The sequence below is a fragment of the Convolutriloba macropyga genome, chromosome 1 (assembly GCF_964194025.1).
Source record: "Convolutriloba macropyga chromosome 1, txConMacr16.3, whole genome shotgun sequence".
Classification (NCBI taxonomy): domain Eukaryota; kingdom Metazoa; phylum Xenacoelomorpha; order Acoela; family Convolutidae; genus Convolutriloba; species Convolutriloba macropyga.
In genome coordinates, this window is record NC_134468.1 from 10575910 (window position 1) to 10591551 (window position 15642).

General features: G+C 34.5%; 1 protein-coding gene across 2 annotated transcripts in view; it reads left to right on the plus strand.

Annotated features, from left to right (window-relative positions):
- The first annotated feature begins 9645 nt into the window (after window positions 1–9645).
- The window catches only part of LOC142345650 (uncharacterized), a 73906-nt gene continuing 67909 nt past the window's right edge, over window positions 9646–15642 (plus strand). Inside the window, exons 1-3 of one of the 2 annotated variants that reach the window (XM_075397862.1) lie at window positions 9646–9694; window positions 10224–10443; window positions 13776–13995. In XM_075397862.1, coding sequence (XP_075253977.1) covers window positions 10282–10443; window positions 13776–13995 — 382 coding nt within the window. In that variant the 5' untranslated portion in view covers window positions 9646–9694; window positions 10224–10281. Of the gene's footprint in view, window positions 9695–10191; window positions 10444–13775; window positions 13996–15642 lie in introns of those variants that run through there. The other variant, XM_075397854.1, reaches the window with a different exon arrangement.

Below are 15642 nucleotides of genomic sequence, written 5' to 3' on the forward strand. Positions count from 1 at the left end.
TTTGTATTGCTGGTAGAGAGAGTGGAATTGTGCTGCGTTTGCAGAATTTTCAAGAAGCAACTGAGTTGTATTTCGATTAATGGCAGAAAGCAATTGAGAATCGTTTGTTAAGCGAGGATGGATTTGGTTGGCGAGAAATATAATCTACCAGCCCCATTTTTGCACCGGGTATATGTTCAATGTTAAAATCAAAAGGTAAAAGAGGATCAATCCAGCGTGTTAATCTACTATTATAAGATTTATTTGATCTATGTTCTTTCATAATGGATAGTAATGTTCGGTGATCTGTGATAATTGTGAAAGATTTGCCAAATAAATAATATTTAAAATATTCTACAGACCACACCACACCTAATAATTCGAGTTCATTAATACTATAGCGTTCCTCATTAGAGTTGAGGAAACGAGACGCAAATGCAACTGTGTGCCATCCCGAAGGCGAAGGTTGTTCTAGTGCTGCTCCCAAGCCCGCTCTTGAAGCGTCGCATTTGATCCGGGTTTCCAAGTGAGGATTATAGTGTGTATTTTCTGTGGTGTTTGCAACTTTATCTTTAATTGCTTGGAAGTGTGTATCATGTTCAGTGTTCGAAATGAATTTTGTGTTCTTTTTTAATAAAGGACGAAGGGGATGACACAATTGAGACAAATTAGGAATAAACTTTCCGAGGTAATGGACAGAACCTAAGAAGGATCTAAGTTGTTTTAAATTTTTAGGTGATGGTAGTGAAGCAATTGCCGCTGTTTTTGACTCAAGTGGAGCTATTCCTGATTGACTAAACTTATGACCCAACCATTCTATTTCGGTCTTTGCAAAATGACATTTAGGTAAGTTAATTCGTAAGTTATCCTCGTCTAATTTCTTTAAACATTTATAGACGAGTTTTAAATGGTCATCTTTAGAGCCACAACTAACTACTATAATATCATCCAAAAAACAGTAAGTATTTTGAAGTCCGACTAATGTGTAATCCATTATTTTGGAAAGCTGCTGGCATATCGGTTAAACCGTAAAAGCCCGTAATAAAACGGTATGTTCCAGTTTTCTCACCGCTAATGATATTAAAGTTACAATGTTGAGCAGTTTCCGGATCTAATTTAAGTTGACTGTATGCGTATTTCAAATCCAAGGTAGAGAAATATGCTGTCTCTTGTGATGCGGTTGTATTTAAATTTTGTTGAATCGTGTCAATAAAAATATCAATATTCGGCATTTGATATTTATCTTTATAGATAGAATGAATAGATTTATTCAAAATTTTTGAGTCTAAAGCCAGTTTAACTGTTTTTTCTCTTTTTACTGTGATAACTATAGGTGAAATGAATTTTTTATCTGAATAACTGTTTAATTTTATGATGTGTTTTTCGTCAAATAATTTTTTAAGTGCTGCATTAACTAGTGGTTGTAAATTAATTGGAACTCGTCGTCCTTTTTGATGTGTAGGTGTAAATTCATTATGGAATGTCGACTTTACTGAATGTTTTAAAAATTTACCGACACGGTTGATGAGATCTGGAAAATCAAAAGAGATCTGCTTCTTGATTGGACATTGATTTTGATCAATATTAGCAACTTGTTTCAATTGTATAACAGAAAGGCCTAGCTTTGGAAATAGATCTCGTCCAATGATGGGTCGGTGACCATCTTCCACGACAGTTACATCAATGCCCGTGGCTATCCAGTCATTACAATTTATTGATGTGTTGATTACACCTACAATCTTGATTATATCATTTGAAAAGGTTTTCAAATCATGTATTTCGGGTGACTCCACCCAATAGCTTTCGTTGCAATCTGACACCACTGTGTCCGCCAGACTTTTGTTGACAATAGTGCATACGCTGCCCGAATCCACCAATGCTTTTGTGTATGTATTTCCAACACAAATGTCTAAATTTACAGGTTCTACCTCACGTGTGTCGTTTTTGATGGAAATCGCAGCTACACAGTTATCGTTATAGTCATCGTAATCAGAATCATAATTGGCATCGTAAATACTTTTCTGCTGTAGAAGTTTGCTGATATTGTTAACTTGCTCTGCCGCCGTTGTTGAGGTACCTACTGCAGCCGCCTCAGAAACCGAGTCATCTACATAGTTTACTCTAGATTTCGGTTTACTAGGTTGTTTTGGTTTGCGACAAACTTTTGCAAAGTGATTAGTGATTCCACAATTTTTACAAGATTTTCCACGTGCAGGGCAATTTTGTCTATGAGAGGGAGTCCAGCCATAGCCACAATTTGGGCAAATCGTAGGTTTGACAAATTGATTTGTCGGTGCTCCGGTTCTATTCCACGATCCTTGGACACTATTTATTGATTGACTTGAAATTTCATTTGTAGTGTTGGGAATGGAAGTTCCAGAAATTTTAAATTGGTTTTGTATTCCCATTTCAATGTTCATTGCCACCTCGAGAGCTTTTTTAGCCCTCCGTGTCTCTTTGAGTAATTCCCGTTGAATTTCACCATCTCGCATATTAGCAATAAAGACATCTCGGATGATCGATTCTTCGTGACTTCCCAAATCACTGTTTAGGGACAACTCTCGAAGGCACCCGTAGAACTTTTCCACAGGTTCTCCTTTCATTTGTTTCCGAGTGAGAAACGTGTATCGATCAAATGTGATATTTCTTTGCTTCGTGAATACACCATCAAGGCAATCCCAAAGGATTTTTGTTGTCACTCTATCTATCTGGATATTCGGTTCTTGTGAACCGAATATTCGTCTCCCTTCTATTCCCAAGCTGAGGTATATTAGAGAGACTGCTTTACTATCGCAGTACTTCCAAGGTTTTTCTCCACATAGTATGCCAACAAGTTCTATTTTTTGACATCTATTGAGCCACGAATTTTTTAGTTGCTCGTTTCTAGTAGGTCGGTCTCGTTCACTTTGAGCTGTGCTATTTTCGACGTCAGCTTCGTAAATGGGTTGTGGAGGTAGAGTGACTTTGTCCGGAGGATCGTCAAGGAGAGTGTCAATTGATATTCCTTCTTTAGCCATGATAGCCAGTTTTAACATAATCTGCCATCTGTCCCATCGCAATGGAGGTTCAAGTGTTGGTTTGTCCCAAAAGGGTTCGATTCCCAAGAGTGCACGTTCTTTAGTTGCTGACTGCGCCATGTGATATCTCTGACTGTAGAGATACAATTTTGTGTCACTAATCCACTTAGATTTAGTTGAATGGATTCGAGGCGCGAATCCAACTTTTACTGAATTAGTGGATTACCACTTTTAGAATTAGTAGCAATCGTGTTGCGAATGCAGACCAAATTACTGAGAGTGGATTTCCTTCTCAAATCCAATAGGACTTCGACTAATGCAAAACAGACTAGATTGAATGCAACTTAATTCAGTAACAAGATTCAAAAGAATGAATAATAATCAAAAGTGGGCGATGTGAACAATATGAAATATTAACTTTTTAGTCGGCGGTAAAATACTTGTATAATGAAATGATGACTTTTAGTCTGACAAGGACAAGAAAAAATTATTAAGTACAACTTAATGAATATGAACTAAAATAAGGTACAACCGTACCACAATAGCAAATCTATCCGAGAATTGAAAAAGCTATTAGAATGCCAAAAAACGGGCAGGTAGACTTTTAGTAATCAAGACTCGCCATTATTTTAAAATTACAAGAACTGACAATATTGGTGACAAAACTGATATAAACCATTGTTGTCACATTGACTTACGGATTATTTTTTCAACTATCAATACACTGGTTACATTTAAACCTAAAAACTAGTCCCCAATTGCAAAAGAAAACAGTTAAAATTTCATATGAAGTTCATAGACAAAATTCAAATAAAAGCCAAACGCGCTCTCAGAAAACTTGCTCAAGTAATGAGGCTGATATTTACTTCTGCCACGAACTCTTCTCAAATTGACCAAAAATTTGCAGTATCATTATCTAAAAATAAGCTATGAATTGCTTGTTAAACATTTATGCAATAAAGAAACTAATTAAATAAATTTTTATCATCAGTAGAAATAAATTGTGTTCTGATTTTGTTTGCTTTTTTTGACATGAAGCAGACAAGTTTCCAAATCTGGTTGTACATATGACAGGATCTTTTCAAAACAGAAGGTAGGAATCAAAAAAATCAAATCAATCGCAAAAAATTGACACTGAAATAACAAAAGTTTGATCTCCAATTTTTGCGAAGTGCTGCTTGATAACTGCCACTGCAATCCTATCCGCGTAGTTACTGAATCATTTTTATGAAAAAAAATGTAGATTACTCGGTGTAAACTCACCAAAAAAACAATTATAATTGATCGTTAGGAATAATTTTCTAGGTAGGTCTAATTAGCGTATTTAACAAATGACAAATCGTATTTCTTTCTTTTTTTAAAGCTAAAACTACGAATTTAGCCATTTAATATGCTAACAGATTAGCAAAAGAAACCATCGGGAGCTTCCGCGACTTCAAAAACATGCTAACAAAAAATATGCTTGAGAACGCCTGACAATCAAAAAATTTTATCTTTCTCTTTCTGTTGTTATGTACATGTAACGGCTGCAATTTCCCTTGTCATATCATTTAAACTTCTTCGCCTTTGACTTCGGAAAAAAGTTGTTAGTCATCTCTTTCGCTCACTCGCTCGCTCTGTCTCTCCTCTATCTCGCCCTCCTCCCCCTCCCCCCCTCTCTCTCTCTCTCTCTCTCTCTCTCTCTCTCTCTCCAGTTACATAATTATGTGCCCCAGTTACATAATTATGTTCTTATATAGCACGTTGAATGTAGAATGTTATACATGTAGTGCGTTAAATGTAATATAAAGACCAATGGACTTAGTGCCCTGACAGGAGGGAACTTGCGCCCGAGTGCTGAGCACGAGGACCGAGGGGACTAAGATTTTGAATTTAAGATTTTGCACATTAGCAAAAGAAAAGTTTCCTTCTTAAAAAATGCAGGAATAAAAATATACCAAACGTCTCCGTGTCCGATAGCCAAGCAGCTGTTTAATTACATAAGGTTGGATTCCAATGTCAAATAAAACTAATAATTATGTCAACTTGTGCTGTGAAAATTATCTTTTCATAGTTGAATTTGAATTGAATTTGAATTTCTCCTGTTAATTTATACAGCACGCAGAAGTTGTGGACACAGCAGAATCCACTATGAAAAATCCATAAATCCAAAATTTCATCAGGAGTGGGCGCTTGCAAATACTAACGTATCTTAATTAAGCGCTCAGATTTTATTTAAAAACAAGTTTTTTTAACGTATCGTTTTGAATGATCAAGCTATATTGAAATGCATTGACTAGTTTTATAACTTTTATACAGGACATGGTCTCTTGTTCAAGCTGAGGTAGTATTTTTTTGTTTCAGTAGAAATTTTATAAAAATTCTACCGCGATAACCGAGAGATGACCGAGATGAAATTCTTTCTGACATTTTTGTTTGTATAATGCGAGTGGTTTTCGAGCGAGTATTGTACGAAAAATTTTGATTTGCGGTCAATATCTCATTCATAATTTTGTTTGAATGTAACCCAAAGTATGATTTAAGGCTGAATGAAAGCAGATGTTTTATGTACAATTCACAAATTGTCAAAATTTTGAACTCGAATAAAGTATCAAAGATGGAGTCACTTGGTTTCTTTCTAAAGACACATCTCAAAATTTTCTTTTGTAACCATTCAATTCTTTGAAGCTTATTCAACGTTGTTCCACCATAAATAAGAAGTCCATACCCAAAATTTGCTACCACTGTAGTTTTGTAGAACATCAAAACGGTGTTGCGACTGCAAGTTCTCCTTAGCCTTGCAATTATTCCGATTCACTTCTTTAATTTTAAACAAATGGATTCCACATTTTTCGAAAATTAAATTCGCGTCTAAAATTACTCCTAGATATTTGTATGTATTGCACTTCTGAACTGGGCAGTTTTGAATGTTTGTGTATGCATTAGTTTCAAAAAAATTCATTACAAAGGTTTTTGACTCGTTTAAATCCAATTTATTTTGATGTAGCCAATGTGAAACTGAATGAATTTCAGTAATTAATTCTTCAGAGGTTGGTCTGCTTTTGAAAAAGAGGCTGGTATCATCGGCAAAAAAATACGGAGTGGATAATTTACAAGCGTCCACAAAGTCATTAAAGTACAGTATAAATAATACAGGACCCAGAACAGAACCTTGCGGAACTCCATTTTTTACTATTAGTTCTTTCGATATTCTATTTTTCCATATAACACACTGTGTTCTTGATTTGAGATATGAAGAAAACCAGCTTAAAACCTGGCCCCCAATTCCAAAGTTTTCAAATTTTGTCAACAGCAGCGAGTGATTAACAGTGTCGAATGCCTTTTTCAAACCTAGGAAGACCGTGGTGCTATTGTTCCCTTTTTCTTTTTCCAACCTTATGTTTTCCACTACATTTACGAGTGCATCAACTGTTGATCTCCGATTACGGAAACCAAACTGATTTTCACCAAGAATTTTGAATTTCTCTATGTAGTTGAGAGTTTTTATTTTCATAATTTTTTCAAATACTTTTCCAAAAGACGGCAAAATCGAAATTGGTCGATAGTTATTGGCATCAGTTTTTGATCCCGTTTCGAAATGAGGTTGGATAGTTGCTCGTTTTAGGCTATTTTGGAAAACTCCGCTCAAAAAAGATTCGTTGATATAATTAACTAAAAATGGGGCTAAAGTTCTGTCAAATCTCTTAATGACGGTGTTAGTGATCAGATCCACACCATACGAAAAAGAATTTTTTAGACTGGCTATTTGTGAAAGCACTTCTACTACATTTGTTTCATGTAGCATCACAGATTGTTCTTCAGCATAATTAGATGAAGGAAAGCTTATTTGAGGTAATTTGCTTGCTATTTCATCTGCAACATTTACAAAATGTTCATTGAAATAATCAGCAATGCTACTGGGGTCATCAGTTCCAATATTATTGAAAACAAGGTTATAACTCACATCACTTCTTCTGTTCCTGCCTATCAATTTGTTTATGATTTTGTACATTTTCCTTGAGTCCCTACCACAATTTTGAATTTTGTTTTGTATGAAAAGTTTTTTTGTGTCGTTCATGATTTGAGTGCTCTTGCTTTTCAGTTGAAGATATCTATTTTTATCGATGTTGCTTTGTGTTCTCAACCATTTTGTTCTTGCATTGTTTCTGTTCGCAAAAAGATTTTTTATTCGATTTTTGACCCATTGATTCCTATTTTTTTTTTGTTTTGTTTCAACCAAAGGCTGGTGTTTGTCGACTACAAAATGCAAACAGTTACAAAATGCGTTGAAAGATTGATCCGTATTGTTGTTCTGAAATATGATTAAATTGTTTTTCCAGTTCCTTTTTGTGTTTTTCAAACAGTGTTTTGTTGTTGAAGGCAGACATACTGCGACGTTTAGATGCTTTTATCTTGGGTTTAATCATACTTTTTGTTAAACTGAAAAATACTGGATAATGATTTGTGATGTTGTAACTGATAGAATTTACTATGCATTGATTTTTGTTGATATTTGTCAGAAATAAATCGAGGGATGATTTTGTTGTCGACGTTTCTCTAGTTATACCCAAATCCATCAGGTTTATACCGTTACTAGAGATAACATCTTCAAATCGCTTTTTTATTGGAGTCAGAGATAGCTGATCTATATTGAAGTCTCCACATATAATAAGATTTTGGTTCGCATCCACCATAGTCTCAAGATAGCTGTCAAATTCAGTCAAGAACTGATTTTTATTGAACCCAGGGGGAACATAGTATGTAATCAAAGTATAGTTTTTTTTATTTGCTCTAATTTTTATACCTAGGCTCTCATCATAGTTCGTTGGAAGGCTATCTAACAGAAGAATATCCTCCCTGCAAAACATGGCTACTCCTCCACCAATTCCCACCCTGTTTTTAGCAATTATTTTCTGATAGCCTGATATATTGAAGTGTTCTTCATGAGAACCCTCTTGTATCCAAGTTTCAACAAGACAAATCACAGTTGGTAGGGACTCAAATGTTTGCAAAAAAACCTGAAGTTCCTCAAGGTGTTTGTTTAGAGACCGGATATTAACAAGCAAGACTGTGAATGTTAGTTTTTTTATGCATAACTTTTGTTTTGCTGAAATGAAACACCGTACATATTTTGTTTTTTTGTTCACTGGTATATCATTTCCATTGTTTGTTGCGTCCATGTCAGGCGAAAAAGCATAGGTTTTTTTGTTATTCATGAATGGAGTACCATTTTGTACAGTTTGCAAACTCTTTTGTTGTCTCGTTTGATAATCCGGGAGCTCGCTGATGTCATCAACTCGTTGATATCTTTCACCATCAAAAGCCCATAAGTGTGATTTCTTAATATTATAGTGAATGTCCAGATCTCGATCTTTTTTTTCAATGATAACATCCTTTTTCGCCAGTCGTTCACGAATGAAAATAGGATTCCCCATCGAATTTCTCAGACCTCTTAACCATGAAGCACGTTTCAGAATTATGTCCTTTTTTTGCAAATACAAAAATTGAACAATAATAGGCGCAATGTTTCCATTTTTTAGTGGGTGGGCAATCGAGATTTCGTCGGGATTCAAACTAGCCTGTAAGATGTTGTTTACTATTTGTAAAATTGGTGCGAGTACATTACCATCAGCTCGGATGTCGATGTTAGTAAAAATAAGAAACGGTCTGTTTTGATATATTTCTACTGCTGTTAATCGTTTTTCTAACTGATAAATGTTGTTTTCTGAAGTAATTTGGTTATTCTCAAGATTTTCGAGACGATCCGTAAGATTTTGTATGACTAGGTTTTGCTTTGTTACAGTAAATGTAAGTTTTTCATGAATTTGTTTCAGTTCGGAAATGTTTCCTGTAGTAAAGTTCTCTTGGTTGGCCATTTTGATAATAAAGCAACGTGAATTTCAAAGCTTTTGAATGGCATAAAAAGAGCAAGAAAGAGCAACTGCTTTGTTTCGCTTTGTTTCGTAGTGTTTTTGCTTTCAAATTCTTTGCCCCTGAGGAATCCTTTGGGAGAAAGATATGTTAAATTCCGCGATGACTGACCATTTCCCTTACATTTTTCTTAGTTGCAAATTGCAGAACCTTCAAAAAAGAATAGTTTTGAATCATTCAGCGAGAAACTGATAATTCTGTAAGAGTTTAGGAAATATCTGATGAATACATACTTTAGAGTTTTTGTTCTGGTTCCTCTCCCTTGATGAAAAAACCCTACAGTCAATTCAGAGCTTTGCACGTCTTGTTGATTTTTTTCTTAGAAAAATAGATTAGCAGAGCGATTTTTGCACAACTGTTTTTCTCAGAAATTTCTCGAAAAAATTGTTTGCTTTAGAAGTCTTTCCGTTTTGCTTGTTTGGTTACAGGGTCTAGCACAATTACAGAACTACTTTTGATGCGTCATGGTTGAATACTTGGCTTTCTTTCAACTCAACTTTGCCTCAACTTTGCCCTGTATTCTAATCAATTTGTACATTCATAAGTAGCTCTTTAACTATTTTTTAGATTATCAGCCTTGTCACTGTTGGTTATTCAGTACGCGTGTGCATGAGTCCCATGTCAGTTCTCTAAATGCATTAGTCCATTTTCTCCTCTAATACACAGGGCATAGATGAAGTATGGCATTTCCGCTTTTTGATTTTTCATTTTCTTTTTTATTAGTTTTTCGAATGGCAATGAAACTAAGTAATAATTACTTCAACCTCTAAAAACTTTAAAAACCCGAGGTTTGGCATCTTTTCGTTTCCCAGGATGCGTAGATATTGTGGATATATTCTGTTTCGACCTCTACCGCCCTCCTCTCTCGTCTATGAGTTCCAATTTCATCTTGTTATATATCATGCTACTATCCGTACCTAACTCATGGGCAAATTCAGTACTGAGTCAGAGTCTAATTCAGGTCACAGTTTGCACTGAATTTGTCTGATGCATAGCTAATTCAGTGACCCATTCTGAAACATCTTCTGATTCGAAAGAATATTAAAAATTTTGCTCTGATTCAGAGAAATTCGGAAACAACTTCACAGTTGGTTCTGAAATCCTTCTGAAAACTGTCCGTACTGAAACTTAAAACTTCTCTGCAATTGTTCTGAACCAGTACTGATTATCACTGAGACTTAGGTACGGGTGTGTAAAAAACAACGTGTGCTTAGTGGAGGGGGGGGGCTAAAATTATAGGCCAACTGCTTTTGCAAAACAGAATATATCCGATATTTTGGGTCAACTATCCGGATTTCATATTGACATAAATTATAGTGGCTCGCAAACAATACCGAATTTCTGAAACCGAAAATATTCCTGGCAAATTGCCGAAATGACGTGTGCAAACAACAACTTAGGCTGTGTGTTGACTATTTCTGGAATGGCCTTTGCTACCCTAACATTTTGTTTTGTTATATGTGGGTTTGCGAGATACGGGGCTAACTATGTCTACTCACAACGATACATTGAGGACACAGACCATTATTCTGTTATCATTTCAGGGAACTTTTTCCTCCCCGTCAACCCAAGGTCGAAGCCTCGACTTATGAAAAGACGAAAAGACCTATAATGTCTGGGGGGTAAAAATGACTTTAATTACATGGTCGAGGACCCAGTTAAAGTCAAGCTACATTTTTTTCAGCCAAATTCTTTTCATATACAAAAGTTGAAACATCCTCGAAAACCTCAACATTAGGATAGAAACATCTCCAATTAAAAAATCGGATCTATTCTGTTCCCCCCCGTGTTTTTACGCCCCCAGTTACAAATTATATGTTGTTATATAGCACGTTACTATGTAAAAAATAGCACGTGCGCCTAGGGGGCGTAAAAAAATGAGCCCACTAAGCTGCCCCCTCCCCCCATCCGCCCACCAATTTAGTGGTGATGAAACTTTTATGCCCCGGCCGCACGTGCTAATTTTTGTACATACCAACGTGCGTCACAATAAATAATTTTTGAGTAGGTGTGGCGGGGGAAACAGAATAGATCCAAAACAAATACGGCTCAAATCAATCAGTGCAGAAGCAGTATCCATTTACAGGATCTACATGATTTTTATTTTTTAAAATTGCAGCAATTCGACGAAAAAATTGTTCACTAATAGTTCTACAATCTCTGCGTATCAGAAAATTTATCAAAATACTTCTCAAGCGTTTAACAATGCAATTGAAGAGAGGTTTCTTAATATTACCAAATACAAGTAGAAATAGTTTTTTGTTGAAGTTTTGAAAACTCCATTCTGGTTATATAAAAGAATAAAAATCAAAACTTTCAGACTATTAGTACAAAAGACTGAACCTAAAACTTATCGCAACAATTGCTACACGTTTTATTGATTCTTATTTTTATAAGTATAAGCCATGTACAAAAATAAACAACAGATTAAAAACGATATATGCAAGTTCATTGATTGAATTCTAAAATCAGTTTACTAGAAAAAGTTAGTTAGAGTCAAACATGAAAGTGTTGACAAAAAAACGGAAAAAGGAGAACTTGTGTACAAATATATCAGGACAATTAGCAAAATTGTATAAGAACAGCTCACTGAACAAATTTTGAATTTAGAATTTCTGACTCGACAATAAGAAAAATGACTATTACAAGCCAAACAGACAATACTGTCTACTTGAATTCACAGTAAAATATCAAAAACAATTTTAAAGTGTAGATATTTTTGGTGTTAAGGTACCTCAGAAACAATATCCTAGTTAAAATGAAAGAATATGAATAAAGATGAGTTGGCGGCCAAAAATTTTTCGTGGCATGTAAAAGACGCCAATTCAATATCAACATCAACTGTGTACAAACATTTTCAGAGATGGACAGATTTAGTGCAAGAACTTTGTGTTTATAAAGTCTATACAAGTCCAAATGGTCACTTATGAGCTAAAGAAAAATTCTGGGCCTTTTTCACTAAAAACCAAAAAAAATTTTAAGTCTCTAGAAAAAAAAACAAAAAAAATCTCAGAAACCAAGAACAAATTGTTGACTTTCATAATCTAAAGACTGAAAAACAAATTCTTCCAGCAAATCACTGCAAGATATAACGACTCACGCTTTCAGAAACTTTATGGAAAATTGGTGGAAAAACATAGGCAAAAAAAACTGTTTTTAAAATTACCCTTTACCCATATGCAAGCTGCAAAAATCTTCATTGGCCTTTCATTCGCAGATTAATTTCAACTTATAAAAGTTTTCTTAACAAAATCAATGAAAACGTTTTCAACATCTAGCTTTAAAGCCGGCATAAGCAATTAAAAAACGTGAAAAATTTAACTTAAAAAATGTTAATTATATTGTGTTAATAATATAGCAAAACCTTGATTCATTTCATCTATTCGTAACTTCCGTCAAAAAACCGATCGAGGAAAATTTTCAAAAAACTAGAATGAAACCAAAAAATCTGCACCGTCTGCATTTTTAAAAACAGATTTGTTTGGTTAACCCAACGAAATCAACAATATGAGCACTTAAGAGGTTACGATTGCCAGCTAAGCATCGTTAATGCAACTTAATAAACCAGAATTTGACCGATTATATACTTTCAAACTCGAACAGTACACGTGATCATCTTACAAAACTATAAGAACAGCGCAACAATAACATCAAAATCCTTAAGTTGTGAAAAAGCAGAGCATCTAAATGTTAGCCCTTTGAGTAGATGATGGCGTCTTTTTTATCGATAATGGAAAAATTGATTTGATGTTTGATTTAACAATACATAGAACTCAGTTAAAATCTTGAGTTTAAATTTTTTTTAAATTTTCCGAAATAAAGATACCATTTTTCTTTTGAGAATCTCCTGATCCATGAACGTTTTATTTTATCAATAAAAAGAAACTCCTCAAGTATCAAAAGTTTAAAAGTTTGGAAGACCAGTGAAGGAAAATTTCCCTATTCCTATTAATAGTAAACAGCTTTTTTATCAATTTGCAAACCCATAGTTTTCTTAAATCATTTTTTTCGAAGTTTTTTTGTTTTTCACAACAACTTTTATGCCTCTTTTTTGATAGTTTTATGCTGTTCGTTAAGTGGATCTGCTGAATTAATCTCCATTAATACTCTTGGAGTAGATCGCCAATAATTCAGACCAGTCCGAAGAGAAATTTTTAATTATTGTATTTTTGTTCATGAATCCTGAGAATTAAAATTTTTTCATACAATACAATTTTTCTAGAACTGAACACTAGAATGAAATACAATATATACAATATATGTCAAGAAGAGTAATCGATATTTTGAACTTTTGTTGTCTTTATTGTTTTATTGCTTATTTTTTCAGAATTTTTTCTCAAATATTATAGATATTTTTAAGCTTTGAATTTGGGCGATTTCCATGTTGTTTTGAAATAGGCTTGACGTCAACTATAGATTTTATTTTTTCCACAATTTAACGTACCGCGATCTGTTTTTTTACGTTTGAAACAATTTTTCCTCCAAAAGTTTTTCCCTTTTGCAGATTTTCAAATGATTGGAATAGTTTTCATTTGAATCAAAACAAGACTTTAGTAGCCGAAAAATAATGTTCCTCTTTTTCTATGATACGTAAACAAAAATGAAAAAATTGACTAAAGAAAAATGAAGTCTGCGTCGCATTTAAGTATATTCCCCAATTTTTGAAAAAATATTGGATCAATAAGCAATTAGGATCAAAATTGGACACCAAAAACTTGCTTGTAATATAAGCACATTGTGACCCTATTTTTACGCCTGTTTTTAATGGTTTCATTCTTTGACCATTGACTTCAGTCATTCTCTTAACTTGTCAGCACCTGCTACAGAAAACAAAAGTTTTGTTCACGTGCGGAGGAGGAAACGGTTCCTATTTCAGCATTCGCCATGCACATCATAGCCACTATCGGGGTAACAGCTGCTATTGTAACTTGGGGTGCTGTATTATTCAAAGTTGCCTTTTTAGAAAGAAAAATGCTAAATATCGTAAATGTTGTGAATTTTGTGGCTTTTCTTCTGCTTCTGATAGCCGCAACTTTGATGACTGCTGCTACACTCAGACTTCACTGGACATTGTACCCAAAATATAGAGGTCAGTAATGCTTATTTTATCGTAATTTATAATTCCTAGTCGAGATATGAATTTTGTGAAATGAAATTAGGATCTATTCTGTTTCTTTTTTGGGGGGGGGGGGGGTGAAACGGATTAGATGGACCAACACACGGCATTTTTATGGATCAATTTGGCCCTGTCTATTCTAGTCCAATTTTCGTAGAAACGTGCAGGTTAATTAATTCTTGTGTTTTTATTAAGATACGGTCTGCTCTGCTCTGTATGTATTGCTCTGTATGTCCAAAGCACGTTACTAGGTAAAAGTTTGGCTCGTGCCTGGGGCCATAAATTTTATATGCCCACTGAGCTGGAGGGGGAGGAGGTTGGGTTTGAATATACCCGTTTTTTTAAGTTTTTCACTTTTTCAAACGACACGCATAATAATGAAAGTTTTGCCAATTAGGTAATTGTTCAATCGCATAGCGAAGTTAACTTGGTTGCTACATCGTAGATTTACTCAACAGCTCTAAAAGTGATCGCAATAGTGTAGTGCAAAAAAAAAATAAAAATCTTGCACCCCCCAAGCCCACGTGACATAATTTTACATAATGATTGATGATAATACTATCTATTGACACGTTCTCTGTAACTGCGGGGTTCACAAATGAAAAAAAAATCCAAAGCTTTAATGAAAAAATTTGCCATCGTCAACGCTAGTCAATGCACGATTAATTGCAATATATCACAAGTTAAGTTTATGAAGTAAGACCTGCTAAAGTATTCCACGAACCTTCATCTGTGAAAAAAAAAAGTTTTTCATTTTTCCCCTTTTTTTCACGTGCTGTTTAAAAATTTAACGTGCTGTTTAACAACATATAAACTGTAATTGGGGGCATAAAAACACTCGTGGCCAGCACAGAATAGAGATCACGTTTTTTGCAACGGACTCGAACTCAAATTATGCTCTTATTTGGAAAAAAATTCTCCGGTATTGTAATAAAACGGATTTTCAGCTTCATATAGAGACATTGAAGGTCGTAATAATATTGAAGACCCGGGTCATCCATCGCACATTTTTTTTTATTTCATACTAGCTCATATATGACTCTTGGTAATCCTACTATGTCATATATGATTCTTAGTAATCATAATCGATCAAATATGGATCAGGTGTGATTTCTTAGTGGTAATACAAAGATCATATATAGTTTCCTGGAGATCATGCCTACCACGTGGTCAATGCATGCCTAGCAAACAAGCAAACATGTACTTTTACTTCAAAAATTTTTCTAATCAAATTTATACCAAAATTTCTAAAAAATATTGTGTATCTGTTTCTGCGTTCCTTGGATACTATCCATGAGGCCTAACATATTAACTTGAGGGGTCTGACGCAATGACATCATGATAAAAATTTTTGTGGCTTTCTTTTTTATCTCCTTCTAAAGAGAACGATGCTTATTTTTATTGGAAGAAATGATGAAAACAGAAGGAAAGTCTTCCTTAAAAAGTGAACCGGATTGCGCGTTTTTTTTTCTTTTTTTGTTACGTTGACATGATAATTTAATCTTCGTAATAATAGATCCATTTATTTCTGTGGGTTTCTGCTAGATCTAGTAGCAGTATCAAATTGTATTTTGTCTTGTCGTGGAACCTCTGCACATGAATAACTTTCAACTTGTCATG